Source organism: Corylus avellana, chromosome 4 (assembly GCF_965113065.1).
Source record: "Corylus avellana chromosome 4, dhCorAvel1.hap1.2, whole genome shotgun sequence".
In the NCBI taxonomy this organism is placed as follows: domain Eukaryota; kingdom Viridiplantae; phylum Streptophyta; class Magnoliopsida; order Fagales; family Betulaceae; genus Corylus; species Corylus avellana.
Genome location: NC_142493.1, coordinates 20,171,249 through 20,190,401, shown reverse-complemented (window position 1 = coordinate 20,190,401; position 19,153 = coordinate 20,171,249). Strand labels below are relative to the sequence as shown.

At 37.7% G+C, this 19,153-nt stretch overlaps 1 protein-coding gene across 2 annotated transcripts; it reads left to right on the top strand.

Annotated features, from left to right (window-relative positions):
* Nucleotides 1–412: 412 nt before the first annotated feature.
* LOC132179877 (uncharacterized) lies at nucleotides 413–16,119 on the top strand. 2 transcript variants are annotated; one of them, XM_059592669.2, is made up of 7 exons: nucleotides 413–946; nucleotides 6,910–7,040; nucleotides 7,124–7,246; nucleotides 7,421–7,537; nucleotides 7,613–7,795; nucleotides 10,137–10,278; nucleotides 15,739–16,119. In XM_059592669.2, the coding sequence occupies exons 1-7, from the start codon at nucleotides 529–531 to the stop codon at nucleotides 15,921–15,923; spliced, it is 1,299 nt and encodes a 432-aa protein (XP_059448652.2). In that variant the 5' UTR covers nucleotides 413–528; the 3' UTR covers nucleotides 15,924–16,119. The 2 variants fall into 2 exon arrangements, with proteins under 2 accessions (XP_059448652.2, XP_059448651.2); XM_059592668.2 differs by having other exon boundaries at nucleotides 414–946; nucleotides 6,799–7,040.
* Nucleotides 16,120–19,153: the final 3,034 nt, after the last annotated feature.

Here is a 19,153-nt window from a genome sequence, read left to right as displayed (position 1 = left end):
ATGATTTAACTACATACTGGATTTTCTATGAGCAAAATGTGATTTTTATGCTTGGCGTGCATTAACTTGAAAATTACTTACCGAAAATAAAAAGCATTATAGAATTTGTAAGGAAAAATGTTTAATTTTCATATTTTGTTCACAGATTTAATGATGAGTTTCCAAGAAAAAGAAAAGAAAAGAAATTGATTGTAGAACATTTATTATTTGTAAATTGTAAGTCATACACTATATATATATATATATATATATATAATATCTGAGTACTCCATCAGATATTTTGGAGAGTTAGATCGAGATGGCCTACCATATAATATCATAGGACGCGATCCACCAAAATCCCTCACCTGTTGTCACTTCCACTTAAATCCTTTTGTCACACTCCCGTAACTAACCAATCACAATCCGACACCTACGATCAAGGGCATTTTCGTCATTCGGGACGATTTCACAGAGCACAGAGCACAGAGTTGGGGGGAGACACAGAGAGAGAGAGAGAGAGAGAGAGAGAGAGATCTGGGCTAGGAAATGGCTTCACCATCACTGTGCAAATGGTCACGGACGACGAAGAGCTACGCCACCACTAAGCTCTCCTCTTCTCCATGCAATCCCTCGGTTTTCTTTTCGTTCTACACTAGTCCCCTTAAACGACCTCGTATCACCGCCTCCTCTCTTCACGACTCTTCTTCTTCTTCTTCTTCTTCTTCTTCTACTCCTCCTACTGTTGCTGCTAAGGCCAAACAGAGAACAAAAAAATCCGTAACGTTCGATAATTCGACTTCCCAACCAAACGCGTCGTTGGTTGAGTCGGATACTCGATCCCTAAGAAGATCAGCTCTGAGTTTTAAGTCCTTGTTTGGGAGGCGAGCTTTGTGGCGACGAATATTTTTCGCTTCCAAGAAAGTTAGAAGCATCATTTTGCTCAATGTTATCGCTATTGTCTACGGTAAGCTAGCTTTTCAGTTGCTTCACCTCTGTTTGGTTGCCGAGAAAATTTCATTATCGATTAGAAACGAATATTTGAAATGTTTTGATTTGTTTATTTTCCGCTATTGTTATGTTTGGCTATATGGAGAATGAGAATCTTTTCCCACATTTTCTCAGAAATTATGTGGAGAGTAGCATTTTATTCTAAGAATTCTAATGGTTATTATCTTTTTATCCTGGAAACTTAATAGTACAGATACCGTCGACTTAAGAAAAGCAAAATCATTAGACAAAACTAGAGCATCCAAATAAAAAAAGGAATGAGATGAGTTAGGGTGGCCATTCTTCCTCATTCTTTTTTGTGAAAGGATGTTGAAGACTGCAGCATGGGCAAGTCAGCATTGAGGGTTGAGGTTCTGTGATAGGAGAAATGAAAAAGGAGATACTCTGTTATAGAGATGATTTAAGTAATTACTTTGAGCTCTTATTTAGTTAAACCAAACATGCAGAAAGTGGAATCTCTCTCTCTCTCTCTCTCTCTCTCTCTGATGAGGGGCGGGACAAAAACACTTAGGAAGAAAATTCGAAGAGAAAGAAGAAATAGAAAAGAAGAAGCCAAGAAGAGGAAGGGAAAAGATAGACGAGAACAATCACTGCAAATTTTAATTCATCAAAAGCTACCGAAGACAATAGAAAACTAGGTTTAAATAGACTAGAGATTAAACCCTATCCCTAGCCTAAATGGTACTTGGACTAATGGCAACTAAAAATAACATAAAGCCCAAAACAAAATAATAAAACTAGTATGAAAAGCAAATAATAAAACAAAAATACAAACTAATAGAAAGCCCAATAATTATTTAGCTCTCAATCACCCAGCCACAAGGTCCTGAGCTGGGCATCCTTTGATGTTGATGTTCATACACATATGATCTGTGACTTGTGTTTGTTGTCCTCATCATTCTCTCAGGGTGGGAAGAATTCAACCCCGTCAAGTTTAGATCCTAGTAGACCTTTGAGATCATAATCAATTGTTGCCACATGTTCTTGGTGATCCATCTGCAATCTGAGTCTGTTCTGCCCTTTCAACGGACTAGGAAATATTGAACTCCTTCATCCTCTTATTTTTTTTATAAGTGATATAAGTTTTATTAAAAAGTGTAAGGCATCCCTATGTACACAGAAAGTATACTCAGGAATCACTTACCAAAAACCCAAAGAAAAAAAACAAAACCCCAGAAAGCCTGACAAGCACACCAAGCTGAAGCCCACAAAAACTAAGAGCCCCCAAACCCAACATCCCCGCCAAGCACTCAAACGCTACAGCACATGAGCCATGCCTTTCCCTTGCCGAGAGGACACACATACCTTGCCATAGTTAACAGAATTTTCTAAATTCAACATCTCCCTCATACCTCTATTCTTAGGACGCGCAACATTTACCTTCCGAAGAAAGTCTTCTTCACTGACATTCAGGAGCGCCAAGGACAAATCCTCATCCTTATCGCCATCTAACATCCAATGCAAGGGCATGGCAGGGGAAAACGCCCAAAGGATAAGGGGAGTCTCAATCCTCTCAATCCCAAACTTCATCTCCCTGATCCCAACAATAATCTCCCAGACAGACCAAAACCTACCGGCCATTTCTGAGATTAGATCAAGGCAATCAACCTGAAATCTTTGCCCTTAACATCGGCTGGAGTGCCTAAGGAGTAGCCACCCAAATCTTCATCCACTCCAACTTTCGTAACAACTAGAGAGGACGAAGTCACACCCAATACCTCAAGAGGGATGAGAAAAAACCTGCATGCGGGAGTTGGACCAAGAAACCCCTGCTGAAGGAAGTCCTTCGCCGGTGGAGATCTCCAAACATCAGCCTTCACGGTAGCTTCCTCTTCGTGAAGGTTGAAATTCTTCGTGAGGACGACACCTTTGGGGAGACGAGTGAAATATCGTGCTCGGATGGCATCGAAATCTCCCTTGACGAGCAACCCAAGGAGGAGAACAGACCTACCGGTGCCGGAGAAGGACCATTGGTTGACCCCTCAGACCGGGAAAAGCCATCCATGGCCGTCGAAGATGTTGTACCTGTACCTTGACTCGAGACCCACACCTTGAACTCCTCCCTCCTTGGCAAAAACAACTTGCTCATTTAAAAAGACATTAATATTTTCTTGATATGTTGGTAGGAAGGGTGGTTGTGTAGGATCATACGTAGGATAGGTGTTGAGAAATGGGGGAGGTTCTTCAAGAGGATCGTTTGGAAGAATGGTGTGGACTGGATACACAACTATTTCCCCTACATTGAACATAGCTAATACTAGGATCAAGCGGAAGATCAATCACAAACAAATTTGGTCTAGCCCACTACAACACTTTGAAAGGCCCAACACTATGCCTTTTCACTTTTCAAAAGGATCCAAGTGGAAATTGTTCGAATCTAATATGGACCATGACATTGTTCCAAGTGTTGAAGTCATTGAGATGTTGACATAAGTCAATCTTTTTTTATTTTATTTTAATTTTTTTAATTTTTATTTATTTATTTATTATTATTATTTTTTTATAACGAGAAACCTCAACAAGGCATGGCCATTTTGACCCACTCTTACAGAGTAAACCTCGGATTCGTGCACCGTACCCTCAGAAGTTTCCCTACACGGATCAGGATAAATCGTTGGCTTTTTACACCAGGGGGTGTGGCCCCAAGGGGGAGTTTATACCTAACAAGTCTCGAATTTGGGATCTAAGGAGTGATACTCCGTAAGACCAGAAGCCTCAACCACTAGGCCAACCCCTTGGGGTTTCAATCTCAATTTTTTTATTGGGCACAACTTGCTTGAATTTGTTTTCTAGTCTCATCATGCAAATCATGACTTGCAATTGTGTTGGTTAACTTGGAAACTCTAGCATGCAAAGACATCATGAAAATGTCTAAAGGTGTTCTAGGCTTAGGACAATGCACAATTTCATGTGGACTAACGCCTGTAGACCTTTTGACAGCGTTATAAGGTAGGTTGGAAAGTTTAGAGAAATGGACCACCTTAAGGTCATCTGATTGCTCGGAACTTTTCTCTATCTTCTCTTGAGAACCCATAGGATTCTCTTTAGGCTATTTAGACACACACCTTATCATGCCCACTCTGGGAATTATCCTTTCTATTTTTTATTTTTTATTTATTTTTTAATTTTTATTATTTATTTATTTTTTTTAATTTTTTTTATGGCTTCTTTCTCTTTCTAGCTTCTTTTCTTTTCTTTCTCTTCGGACTTCTGTCTCTTATCTTTTCTCTATTTTCCTTCTCTTTACTCTTACTTTTACCCTGTGATTTAATTTATTACTGTTTGTCTTGCATGCACTTCTACATGAGTCCTTTGCTAATTAAAACGATTGGCCAAGAGGTTAGATGAATAGAGATATGATGCTGAGTGTAAAATGACCACTGTTCAGTGCATAAAATCCTACTGCTAGTGATAAAATCCCCAAAGTTAATGAGTTCTTGGTTTGGAAATCTATTTTGGTATGGGTGATTAAATCAATTTCCAGTTTAGTGGGGAAACATGATTGGAATTTCCCAATTGATCCCAAACAACACCTAGAGGAGGTGAATAGGTGTTTTTAAGAATATTTAACCAATTAAAAAGTATAACAATCTACACAACAATCACCAAACTATGCAAAGTAATAAAACTATCAAACACAACAATTTGGTGACAAAGTGGAAACTCTTTGAAGAACTTTTCAAAGGTAAAACCACTTCTGGGCAGCTAAACCCAAGAACCTCATCCATTGTAGAATAGTTAAAATATACAGAGTTTAACTTACTAAACCTTTATAACTAAACCTGATATGCATCTAACAAATGATCTGCTTGCCTCCTAATGTGGTAGTTCTAGAACTTCTAGACAATTCTTTTATTAAGTCTCCTCTTGCAACCCCAGAACTCTGCTAGCTGAAGGTTTTAAAGGAACTTTGGTATGATTTAACAAAACTCTAAGATAGATGAACATTTGAAGGCATAAGGATGCTATAGTTCTCTTTTAACACACAAAACAAAGGTCTCAAGTCCTTTAGAAAAATCGTGCATTGAAGTCCTTATATAGGCCTTGAGAAATCTTGTAGTCTAGATGAAAGTTGATTTTAGGAAAACTCTGTTTGAGGCTGCGGCATTCGAACGGCTTAATGATGTGTTTGAATGAGTGCTAAGGTTTCAACGTTGTTTTAGTGGTGGTGTTTGAATTGTCTGCGACCAAGCTTCGATCAAGTGTCTTGGATCTGCTTCAATGAGAACTACGTTTGAACTCTGTATGAGCGGCCATTTGCCAGACAACCGAGCTTTGATCGAGTGTCTCAGATCTACTTCAATGAGCACTACGTTCGAACTTTGTATGAATGGGCATCGACTAGACGTCTTTGTGGCTCCTTGAGATAAATCTTTGTTTGAACGGTCTTCGATCAGCTAGCAATCAAGGCTCTCAGTGGCTCCATTGTAAAACACATTAAATGGTCTCGTTCGAACCTTGATCGATTGCCTTGCGACCAAACCTCTCATAAGCTCAAACTTTCAATCTTCTTGAAGTCCGCTTTCGACTGGCTAGTGACCACCATTGCAACCGAGGCTTTTTGGAATTTGTTCTTTGAGATGCGCTAAGACCGTGTTTGAACATCTTGCAACCATATTTCGATCGACAATCTCTGGACTTCAGATTTTCAACACAATTTTGATACTAACTCAATAACCAACTTAACACCCTAACTTAAGTTTTGACATTGAATTTGCCAACACAAAACCTAATAACAATCAAGGAGAAAAGATAACTGAGTTGATTGAGGAAAGATTGATATGAATAAAAGGCTACACTACATCTTAGGGCTCAAAGATGTAGCTTGGGATGCTTTCTTGTGAGTAATGATTTGAAGGCAGGTGATGATGTTGGTAGGGAAAAACTTGTAAATGCTGCAGATTTTACATGTATTTTCTGGTTTTCAAGGAGAAGATTTTCCAATTGTATGTTGTGATACCTCTAGAAAATTAGTCTCACATTGGGAAGATAAATTGTCCACATGGTGTGGGCCCTGACAAAGACAAATGTGATTTGAGTGGGGAGATTGTGACACCATAGAAAGTTAGTCCCACATTGTGAAAATGAATTGTTCACATGGGGTGGGTGGATTATAAAGGAGCTCATGGGTGTTAAGTCTTATATTGGTTTCTTACCAGGTGATACTAAGCTTTATAAGTGATTCTAGAAAGTTCCAACTACAATTTGACTAGTCCTTTTAGAGTGAAAGTGCAGGCAAGCGCTTTCGTAAGTCATTACAATGTGTTGGGTAGTTGACCCAAGAATAGATGTTATGTTAGAGTCATTAAATTTTTTGTGGAACTAGAGGTGCACCTCTAACTTTTTAACTTATGCTTTATTTACTCTCTCTTCGCTTGTATGACTGTAGAAGTTCATTAAGTTTTTGCATAAAATTGTAAAGAATCTCCTTTGGTGATTTTATGGTTTGCAATGTAAATGTGTTTCCTCTGATTATTGGACTGCATTTACCTGAGTAGCCTTATAAGCTTTAGTTAATAGCCCTTTAATTACTTACTACTGATAAAGGCAGATTGGTGAATGAATAATTACTTATCAAAAAAAAAAAAAAAAAAAAAAAAATAATTAACATATTAATGGCCAAAAGGTCTGTGCATACAGAGTCATAACTAGTAAAGGTAGGACCACCATTCTCTATTTGACAATTGCTATGCCATATCCCTTACCTCCACATCATAAGTGACTCATTTGTTACTTCTAGAATTGAGAGTGGATGGGTCACAGTTATAATATTGTTGTTTTTTTTTTCTTTTCTTTTCTATGTTGTAGCTAGTAATATTCCAGTTGTGAAAGAGGTTGAAGCGATTATTGACCCTGCTGCCTTCACTGTTGTGCGATTTGCATTGTCTGCCATTCCATTCATCCCATTTGTATTTCAAGCACGAGGTGATGTTCGTATCCGTAATGCCGGGATAGAGTTGGGTTTCTGGGTCAGTCTGGGGTACCTTATGCAGGCTTTTGGCCTGCTAACATCTGATGCTGGGCGTGCATCATTTCTGTCTATGTTCACTGTAAGTTTCTTCTTGACTTGATCTTCTTGTACATTAAGCTAACTGATAATATAAATTTGACATGTGTTTGGTGAATTTATTAGATTGTTGTGGTTCCCTTGCTTGATGGCATGTTAGGAGCAAAAATTCCCCCCCTTATCTGGTTTGGAGCTCTCATGTCCATCGTAGGAGTTGCATTGCTGGAATCCAGTGGATCACCTCCATCTGTAAGTGTTGTCTCTATCATTATCAACCGTTTCTCTTTCGTACTGTGGTTGTAATACAGTTGATGATGAAGACAATAAGGGCAAAGGCTCCTTTTCTCAGTTGTCACTTCAAAACTGTGTCTAGTGTTTATATCTTGATTCCCTCTCCCCCCCCCTCCCCCAAAACTATTTCAGGTTGGAGATCTTTGGAACTTCTTAAGTGCGGTGTTTTTTGGCGTTCATATGCTAAGGACAGAACATATTTCAAGAAGCACAAAGAAAGAGGATTTTTTACCCCTTCTTGGATATGAGGTTAGAACAAAAAAAACAAAATCATCTTTTTAGTGTTCTGCATGGTTGAAACAGTTGTAAGTTTTTTCCATTCAGATATGTGTTATTGCTCTATCATCAACGATATGGTATTTTCTTGGAAGCTGCTTTGGTGGGATCCAAGCATACGGACTGTCATCATGGTCATGGACATTGCTTTGGAATTGGATTGTTACATTTCCATGGATACCTGCACTGTACACAGGCATATTTTCAACTGGGTTATGCTTATGGGTAGAGGTACATTTCCTAGTCTGTTCATTCTATTATAATGAAACATTAAATGTCAAAAAGGTTTTTTTTCTTGTGTTTCCAACTTGTGCTTCTCTGATTCATGAAAATCTACTTTATAAAGCTCTTTCATTTGGAATACCGAGAGCCATACGATATTGAGGGAAATATATATTTTTACTGATAGGCATCTTAGAGATTTAAATCGCTAAACTCTCGTTCATTTGGTCCTTTCCCATCTTCTTTTAGTGCCTCCATCTTGAACTGGGTCAGCCAGTTGTGCAGTTACTGATCAAAGCATCTACTAGCCCTCTTTCAGTTCATCTATAACTAGTGCTATCTCTATTTGGAAATATTCATGGATTTATTTGTTTGTTTTTATTGCAATTCATTTATTATAGAGCTTGCTTTTAAAGCTGTCTCTTCAAGATTTCCTTCAATTAATCGTTCAACAAGCTAAACATACTCTCTTATTCCCCATCCCAATATAATTTTGAGCAGGTCTTTTTATTCTTCTTTACTTGGGAGCGACAACTTAGAGCTTGTTTGAAATTACATTAAGGAGCTTAAAAAGTGTTTTTAGTACATAAAAAGTTGTGTCCCCGTTTGTAAAAAACTTAGAAAAACATCTTTTTGACTTTTTTGCTCTAAAGAAACCCAAAATTGTTATTTGGGGGAAGTTTAAAATGAGACTTTTTCTAAAATTCTGTTTCAGCATTTTTTTTTTTTTTTTTTTTAAAATCTTTTTTTTTTTAGACAAAAGCTCTATTTTCCAAAGTAATTCCAAACACAATTCTAAACAGACTCATAATGTGTAACACCCCACCCTATTGACACAATATTGTTCGCTTTTGGCTCTCTAAACTAGACTTTCTAGGAGGTCACCCATCCTGGTACTACTCTCGAATAAGCTCGCTTAACTGCGGAGTTCTGATGATATCATGACCATCACGGCTTTAAAACGCGTTGTTGGTTGAAGGGTGCAAGTATACATATAAGCACATTTCCATCTCCATACCCAGGCGATGTGGGACGCCACAGTAGAATGATTCCATGAGGGTCGTTAGTGAGGACGCTAGGTTTCAAGAGGGGGTGATTGTGGTGTCCCATATCGCCTGGGTATAGAGATGTGCTTATATGTATACTTACACCCTTCATGATAACAACGCGTTTTAAAGCTGTGATAGTCATGATCCCATCAAAAATCCGCAGTTAAGCGAGCTTATGTTAGAGTAGTAACTAGGTGGGTGACTTCCTGGGAAGTTTGGTTCGGGGGAGCCAAAAAGGGACAATATTGTGTGTCATTGGGGGTGGGGCATTACAAAATGGTATCAGAGCCATTACCCAGCTTGAGATGGGGGGAGCCAAAATCGGACAATATTGTGTATCATGGGGGTTGCCAGCGGGCACTCGTTGGGACGCCAAGAATGGGATGATCCCATGAGGGTCGCCAGCGAGAACAATCGGTCCCAAGAGGGGGTGATTGTAGCATCCTACATCGCCTGGGTATGGAGATGGAGATGTGCTTATATATATACTTACACTCTTCATGACAACAACGCGTTTTAAAGCTGTGATGGTCATGATCCTATTAGAACTTTGTAATTAAGCGAGATTATGAGAGAGTAGTACCAGGATGGGTGACTTCCTGGGAAGTTTGATTCGGGGGAGCTAAAAGCGGACAATATTGTGTGTCAATGGGGTAGGGTGTTACATAATACACCCCTCTAAATCACTGATTAGGGTCTAGTTCTTGGCAATGACCTCAATCTAGCAAGATTCCAAAAGTTGTTTCTTTTGACAATTTATCAGTTATCTCTCTTCTTAATGGTGCATTATGTTTGTATACTAGCCAAATACAATTTGCCCAAGCTCTTGCTATTGGTAGTACTGGCTACATTACTTTGAGAGTGTGATTGGTATAAATTTTCTTTTGGTATTGTAATTGTATTAATGTTCACTTATATTGAAAATGTTGTGCCATTTTGGTGAATTTAAGGGGCTCTTGGTCAATCTGATACTTTAGACCATCATGCCATCATTTGTAGAGATGTAGACAGTTGTGATCTTTGTCCCCTGGGTTCATTATTTTGACTGAATAAAGAAATTCATACATAATTTCAAAAGGATGAGAGAAAGATAATTGAAACATTTGAGGTTAAGAAACACATTTTGATCAATGTTTCATGGCATTATTTTCACCAAATTAAGAATTTCATTTATAATTTCCAAAAGGAAAAGAACAATAGAATTTAATATTTGAAATTTTTTTAGTATTGACTAGCTAATTTCACAAGAGAATAGTATATCCTAATGATGGTTTCTTTGTCAAATTTGATTAATTGAATAGATGGCTGCAATGCGTGATGTATCAGCCACTGAAACTGCAATAATTTATGGGTTAGAGCCACTCTGGGGTGCTGGTTTTGCATGGTTTCTCCTCGGTGAAAGGTGGGGTGCTGCTGGTTGGATTGGTGCTGCTCTTGTGCTAGGTAATTTTCTATGTTCAGATAATAATTAGTCGGTATGTTTCAGTTCTAGGATACAAAACTTAATGACAAAGGGATTTCTGACTTTACATTAATTCTTCCTCAGAAACAGAAAAAGGAATATTGTGGATCACTTCCTTGGTATTCACATCTTGTGTTATGCTCTTCCCAACTCTCTCCCCTTCTAAAAAAAAAAATCCAATATTCTTGTTAGATGAAATTTCCAGTAGTTTAGAGATATATATTTTTCTATATTTAGCTTTTTGCGCTCACGCTCACACCCACAAAGAAACTGAAAGAATGGTGTGGTTTCTTCTAAACGAGGTAGAATGTGCTCGTGACATTGTGATATCAATAAGCATATATTAACATAGTTTCATAAGAGATTCTACCGGATGTTTTTTTCTTTTTTTTTTTTTTTTCGGTGTGTGCTTCTATAGTTTCTCATGATTAAGTTTCCCTTACGCATCCCCAACTTGGGTTCAACACTAGAACTGATAATTAAAGTCTGATAATTACATCTGTAATGCTACCTCCTCCTGTCTTAAAACAACACAAACCCCTGCAATTTGAGTAACTGTTACTCTCATTTTAGATAGATCATACACATCGGCACCATTCCTTGAAACATGAACTTCCTCTTAGTATGCATCTTATGCTAACAATACACTACACCATTTGAAGAAGTTTGTAGCTGACTTGGGAGATATTTAGCTCCTCTTTGGAATTCGATGCATTGAATTGAAATTCATTTAATCTAATTCTTGTGTTTGCTCAATTTTTAATTGGTTGAACATTTTGGGAAACACCTATTCACCCCACTTTGGGTGTTGTTTGGGGTCAATTGGGAAATTTCAATTAATATTAGAGCTTGGTTTAGTCTATTAAGATTAATCTCCTGAGTGTGATCCTTGATCTCAATTGTCATAGTTCAAATTCAATCTCTAAATGTTCCTCCATATTTTGATGGAAATAATTATGTTTATTGGAAGGTTCACATGAGAGCGTTGCTTAAATCCCTAGATAAACAAGTCTGGGTCTCAATTGAGAAGGGTTGGACAAGACCTATTACCGATATAGACTTGTGGTCTATGGATGACCTTAATGGTTGTAACTGGAACAAGGGGTTGAATGCCATATTCATGGTTGTTTCATCTGAATAATTCAAACGAATTTCCATATGTGAAATTGCCAAGGAGGCTTGGGAGATTTCAGAAGTCACACACAAAGGCACAAAAATTGAAAAATTCTAAACTTTAATTGTTGACTTGTAAGTTTGAAGAAATTAGAATGAAAGAGGATGGGTCTTTTGATAAGTTCTATACCAAATTGAATGATCTGTGAACTCAAGTTTCAACCTTGGTAAAAAAATCCCTGAATCAAGGACTGTAAGAAAAATCATGAGATCTCTACTTGAAAGGTTCAAACCTAAGGCCATTGCTATAGAAGAAAACAAGAACCTTGACTTTGTCAAGATTGAGTATCTTCTAGGTTCTCTTCAAACTTATGAACTCTTACTACTTCAACCCAAGAAAAGGGTAAGTCTATTTTTTTTTTTTAAAATAGTACTGGTAGATGCCTATGGCTCCTATGTTAAGGATTCATTGAATGATGAGGACCTTGCCTTATTTGCAAAATGGTTGAAGAATTTTTTTTTTCAGACCGAGGAAGAGCAATTTAAGAAACAAATCCTCTAAAGGTTCTGAAAAATCCAAGGGTGAGTCTAGTGGAGTCTTCCAAGGTAAGAAAGACAAGAGAAGATGACTAGAACTCAAAAGGCATCAAGTGCCATGAGAGTTTGGGCTATGGTCATATTCAGGTTGATTGTCCAAATTACATAGAAGTCCAAGGGTAAGGCCTTGAATGTTACCCTGAGTGATGAGTTTGATTTTGAGGACTATGATGACTCCCCCGATGACGATGGGAATTACTTGGCCTTAACCACTTCCATTGGGAGCAGCCATGAGTCTAGCGTATATACCACACCTCACTCGGATGAGTCATCTGAGGATGATTGTGAGGAAGAAGATGGCTTGCAAGTTGCGTATAACAAGCATTTTGAGGTATGTACTAAATTGAAAAAGTTGAATAAAAAGTCATTCAAAAAGTTGAATGTAGTTATTTTGGAAAACAAAAACTTGCTTGCTAAGTTCGATGAAAGTTCCAGTATTGCCCGGATGATAGACTCGTTCGAAGACTGTTCGCATAAAATCAAGTCTTCCATTATTGCTCCGTTGGAAGGTTCGTTTGGTATGTGATCGAATGAGGAGGTTGCATTAAACATACAATATTCCTTGGTTGCAAACTTGGTAGGAAAGGTGTCTGAACGAACTAAACAACACAAAGAGGCAGTGTTGCTCGGTTGCTAGCTTGGTTGGTACTTGTCTGAATGGCTGTTAGGAGAAATGTGTGAAATCGTAGCAGCGTCCGAACGAATTGACTTATTGGTCCGAACACTGCCTTTGAAAATAGTCTTTTCAGTGTGTTAATTGCCTTAAAACTAGGAGTGTAGAAGTAGTGGTGGTTGCAGTTATTCCCTCCTAACCGTAACTGCAACCGGTTTAAGTGGTTATTCATTTTTGGTTAGCGGTTAACCGCAATTGACGGTTATGTGGTTATTAAAGGCCGGTTATTAACTGGTAACTGCTTTTCATAAAAATTCAAAACACATTTTTTAGCCATAAATTATTACTATTATTTCAATTATTTTTTTGAAATAACCTCACGTTAAAATAAACCTCCATATCAAAATAAACATAAATCCGCATAACATCAAACAAGCCTTGGTTTAGAAGGATGGTGTTACAACAACTACATTATTCTATGCGGTACAAAGTAATTCACGTGCAAGTCAGCGGGGACTATAGAAATGAATTGGAATTATACCTTAAAACAGTTAACAGATCCAAGAACCAGCGAAAACAGAAAATACTTGGATAAGCTACGAACTGCATTGATTTGTGCTAAAATAAAAAATCCTTTTTTTTTTACCCAAACCTAAAGTTATCATCTTTACCTTATGCTTGTATGGTGGCTTTCTAATTTATGCACTGGGTTGGCTTCTCAAGTCCTCATATGTTTTGGGTTTTAATCTCGGTGAAGACAATACCATATTTGTGCTTTGGCTCAGTTGCCCCTTGATTCATGTTGGTTTTGTATTAATTAATTATTAGTCCCACCCGTCCAGAAAGAGATCCTAACTCTAATTATATCAACATGATATATAAGAGCATGCCATATGTTAACACAACAATGTATGCAAGTATAAGACACAAACATTCCAATGGAGGAAAAAACAAATGAAAATTTATTGAAAACCCTGTGAACATTAATTATACTGTTGGGGTTATCCCACATCGGTTGTGGAAGGGGCTGATGGTCAGTTTATTAGTGTGGGAGAAAGCCTGATCACCTCTTGAGCTAGTTTTTAGGGTTGAGAGAGGCCTAAGACCACCCAACACTGGTATCAGAGTTCAGGTTTACCAACAAGTCTCGGCTCAATAGTCCACGGGAGAAACGGGTTGTCGCTGCTCTGACCCAAGGGCCCGATGTGTGAGGGGGGGATTGTTGGGGTTGTCTCACATCGGTTATGAAAGGGGCTGGTGGTCAGTTTATTAGTGTGAGGAAAAACCTGATCACCTCTTGAGCTAACTTTTGTGGTTGAAAGAGGCCCAAGACCAAGAAATCTAACTCTAACTTGGAATAGAAGACCTACTTGTAGTAGGAATATTGGAGACCTAGGGTTCTCTTAATGCATTGATTTTTTGGCCTTATATAAAGCCTCATATTCAGCCTTTGGCAAACACACTAAATAGAGCCGCACATCAAGGTGGGCTGCTGGAAGTCGGTGCAAATTGTGACGCAGCTTGTGATTTTTCAGCAATGTGGAAAATCAAAGAGAGGATTCTTCTTGGTTTTAGTCGTGCCGTACAGGGTATGGGCAGCAAAGAAAACAAGAGAGAAATAGCTGCACAGTGAGAGAAAAATATAAGAGACCACCCGCCATCGTATCCCAGCAAGAGAAGAGTTTGTATTCCTGTCTTTTGTTTTTTCCTTTGAGAATAATGTCTATTGTGTGATAGTGAGATTTTAGCGTATTGGGGTTTTGGGTCTGAGTGATTTTCTCGCTACTATATTTTTGTACTCCATCTTTCATAGTAAATTTCTTCGTGATCGCCTCCGCCAGTGGACATACCTCACATTGAGGGAACCATTTAAATCTTGGTGTTATCTTGTGTGTGATTATTCTCGCCTTATTTAACCGTAATTGTGATCGTGTGGTTTTTGCACAACATATACCAACCCAATACGTTGAGTAGGACGTATTTCATAACCAATTGCCAATGTCTGTAGATCAAGTGAAGAATATCAACATCATAGGCCATAGTATAATCATAATCAAATACATACATGGAAACAAAAGAGAAAATAATAATAATACTAATTATTATTTATATATTTTTAATATGTATAATATATTATAAAACCGGTTACCATTATTAAATAACCAGTAAATGCAACCGGTTTAGGCGGTTATTTATGCGGTTTTTAGTGGTTATTAGCGATTAGCGGTTATTAGAGGTTAATAAATCCCCCCGCGTGTACACCCCTACTTAAAACACCATTGTGCATGATTTCTCATAGGATTGAGGCCATAATTTTGTGAGCTAAGAGAGGCATTTCATATACCTGCCTTCTATTGTTCATCTCCCTTAGAGTTTATTGTAAGCCCCATACATGTTCTAAAACCTTCAGCTAACGGAGTTCTGCGTTGCAGAGGAGACAAAGTAGAAGATTAGTTAGAGTTTTGGAGCCACTGTGGTAGAAAACACATGGATTGTTTATTTGGATACAAGTGAGGTTTTTAGTGCAAAGGTTTTATTAGTATGAACTGATTATATTATTAGTCTTCTATAGTGGATTGATTTTCTTGGTTTGACTGCCCCGAAATGGTTTTACGTTTGAGGAGTTCTTTAAAGGTTTTCACCTTGTCACCAAGTTGCCTTATTTGATAGTTTTACTATTTTTCTTATTTTGGTGATTGTTGTGTGGTGGTTAAATTTTTAATTGGTTGAATATTTTGAAAAACACCTATTCACCCTATCTAGTCTAGGTGTTGTTTAGGGTCGATTGAAAATTTTCAATAATTGAACTCAAACCATTGCTCAGTGTAGTGCCCCATAGGGATGATCTCAACATTGGGCCTACCCAGTTTAACACCCTTTCCCCTTGGAGGTTTAGCGTTCAAGGTCCTTTGAAAACCTGAACCCAGGTTTGAGGTGCAATTTCCAATAGGCTGTTGCCATTCAACCCTATATAATCTTGAATCTCTAACCAGGAGTAGTGATTTGACATTTCTCCCATGCTGTTTTGAATATCAGAATGCCACCTATTTTTCTTGAGTGAAAATGTGCACACTTACAATGTTCGAACTTGAGATGTATTGACCTTGTCTCTCTGCAGGTGGGAGCTTAACAGTCCAGATATTTGGATCTTCTCCCATAAGGCACAGTGAAGATGAAGAAAGAAGTGAAAATGGTGATAAACTATTTGTTTCAGATAAACAAAATGATCTTTCTACTTCTCCAGTCATTGTCAGTTCTAGAAAAGATGTTCCTGCTCGACTAAAGAAGCCTCATCACTTGTAGTAACTTCTTTTTCTGACTCACATTCCCATAAATTTTAATCCTTAGTAGGTTTTCTTGTAAATATCTCATTAATAAAGCAGCCCAATTTTGAATACCCGCTGCAGGCCTGAAAACTTTCAGCCTTAAATGTATAGATATATATAGGAAAACTCGCATATACGTTGAGAATATAAAACTAGACACTATTTATTAATTATTCTTGATCTCTGCGTTCAGTCTGCTATATTGAGAAGGGGAGTCAGGTTTGAGATGGAGGGGGCTGGGTGTTATTGTCCAAAACACTCCATCAGTGTGTTTTTGCTACAAAGACCCCATAACTACTATTTTTTTTCTTCTTTATTTTGTATTATTTAATAGCAATTTGTTGTGCTTATGTGTGATGTGGTTCTGTGGGAACGTGAGGTAACTTCAGTCCAAACATTATCAGTGTTATCCTCATTGTTGTGGCTTTCAATTGCAGCGAGTGTTTCTCCAAGTACCCCATTCATTGGATTGCCTTAAAAACCATCGTTTTCGGCAGCTTCTTTATTGGGAAGGCACTGTGTCAAGAAACTACCAGGCCGAACCATTTATGTTGTCCTATTCTTAGATGTTTCAAATTTTTATGACACTGTAATGTTTGTATTGGGGTCTTTGTTGGGTGCCCCCACCCATTCCTTTTATATTTTTCTTTCTTTTACTAATGAAATTTCATTTGCCCAGGGGAAAGAAAAGAAAGTATATAACTTTTGCCTTGGTGCCTACAGAGGGAGAGTCGTGGAGCAAGTTCGGGCATGTTCGTGACTTTTCGCCTAAGACTGATTTTTTCAAATGCCACAATATTGAGAGCATTAATACCTTGTATATACAATCTCTACGACAACAATTCTTATACCCAACAAAATCAGACCCAGTTCCAGCAAGCAGAGGAACCCACAACTCAAAATTCCCAAAAATATCAAATTTTATGGATCAACTCAATATATATATATATATATATATATTTCATGAAAACAGAGATTCAAAGTTTCAAACCACCAAAAAATACTGATCTAAAGAAAGACGAAAGTACTTGAGATGCAGAATCCGAAAGATAGATCTTATGATGCAAAAGTTGAAGAGAGGCGAGATTTGAAATGTAGAAGCTAAAAGAAACAAGATTCTCTGAAAATGGTGCTAGAACAGAGAGAGAGGAGCTTTGGATTGGGTTCTGCTTGAGGGTTTGGTGTGCCTGTGTGATGGACGAGCAAGAGCTGCATGAGGGAAGAGCAAAAATGAGTGGTAGGGCATCAGGTTGAGAGTGACGGTGAGTGGGGAAAATGGTTTGTGATTTTTAAAATATGAAACTAATTTATGGTGATTAATGAAGGATTTTCTAGTCGATGGAATACCGTAAAATACGGAAATTGATCATTTTCAGGAAATCATTTTACGCTGAAACAAACAGAGCCTTAGTAATAACTTAATAAGATCTTTTGTATGAATACAATCGATTATGCACAACCTATTAATTATCCGTCTAAAGTATTATCACTCGAGAAACATAGCTCTCCAAGCAGGAGAGGTTCATGAGCAGATTGGAAGACACGTGACTTTGTCAAGCTTTTGAAATATAACCTAGGTATGATGACTGTTAAATTTCTTTTATGATGATATTGTTAATCTCTCATCTTGATCTTTGATGATTTATGCTTTACAAGTATGAATCTAATGTAAGAATATGAGAAACATACCTCTCTCCATGGATGTTACATGAAAAAGACGATTCCAGCGATTCCGGCTGTGAGAGGTGATCACCCTTTCAACTTTACACCCTATAGTATCTCCTGATAATTGGAGGTGCAAGTTAATGTTGAAGATGAGAACCCTAACTCTATCGTGTTAAATAAGTTTTCTAACCATCAAGGAAAAACCATAGGAGTCGTTTTGTGTCTAACAATCAAGGAAAAATCATAGGAGTCTTTTTGTGCCATTATAAATTATGTGTGTCAATTATTTAGGCTACTATAAAAGCCATACGCATATGAGGCTATGTTGGATAACTTTCTCCCACTTGGACCATACACCTTGTAGTTTGCATGAATGGTTTAGACACAAAAGGTAGAGGCTATTCAACTTGTTACATAGCCTACCACACACATCTTACTATATAGGTTTAGGGAAATATAACAATGACTAAAATATTCCCCAAACCCTAATAATTCTCAAACCCTAATAACTCTTCTAACATTGCCCTCAAGCTGGAGCATATATATATATATATATATCCAGCTTGAAAAAAAAAAAGCAAACAAAAAACACTTAAAAAAAAAAATCTAACACTTCCTCTCAAGCTAGAACATCTTGGAGCACACAATATAAAGACTGATAAAAATAAAAGTAATAAGAAAATTTGCTAAAATCTTCAATGCCGGCCAAAAACTTGACAAAAATTGCAATAGGCGGTCGAATCTCATGACAAAACACCAAAGCCAGTAGGATCTTGACAGAAAACACCAAGGACTAGTCAGAACCCACTGCAAAACACCAAGGCCGGTCGGATCTTACCGCTAAACAACCAAGAGTTGATTGGATCTCACCACAAAATACTAAGGTCGGTAGGATCTCGTTGCAAAACACCAAGACCGATAGAATCTCCCCAGGAAAACACCAAGAACTAGTTAGAAATCAGCGCAAAACACCAAGGTTGGTCGGATTTTACTACAAAATATCAAGGCTGGTCAGATCTTGACAACCAACAACAATCATGTGTACCATGATCGACCAACAACGACAACTTGAACGAGAACTACTCTTGAGAAACAAGCTCGATGGTAGCTCCATGTATCCCAAACCAACATGAACTGGGCTAAAATACCATTGAATCGCTAGGGAAATGCATGAAATTGGACAAAACATTGCTGAACTAGTCCGTAAACACACTGAATCAGACTTGCAATGTATTAAACCAAATTAAATCCCACTGAATTGGTTTTAAAAGATGTTGAATTGATCTTTGAACCCCCTAAACCAGGGGAAGAAAGCTACTGAACCGGTTCTAAATCAAATTGAACCAGACAGAAAACCAATGAACCAGTCTAAAATCACATTGAAAACCAATGAATCAGTCTAAAAGCACATTGAATCGGTCTGAAGACACATTAAACTAGTATGACAACCACTAAACCGATCTGAAGAGGTGTTGAACCACCTTAAAATAACATACACATAACAAAGAAAAAAAAGGCAAAATACTAAACTTGTAACGCCCC

What these genes read in the sequence shown, in the direction of transcription:
- LOC132179877 (XM_059592668.2), top strand. Translation starts at nt 529, where the DNA reads ATGGCTTCACCATCACTGTGCAAATGGTCACGGACGACGAAGAGCTAC. An exon ending in TGTTATCGCTATTGTCTACG is followed by an intron (nt 947 to 6,798) that starts GTAAGCTAGCTT and finishes TCTATGTTGTAG; the next exon opens with CTAGTAATATTCCAGTTGTG. An exon ending in CATTTCTGTCTATGTTCACT is followed by an intron (nt 7,041 to 7,123) that starts GTAAGTTTCTTC and finishes TGAATTTATTAG; the next exon opens with ATTGTTGTGGTTCCCTTGCT.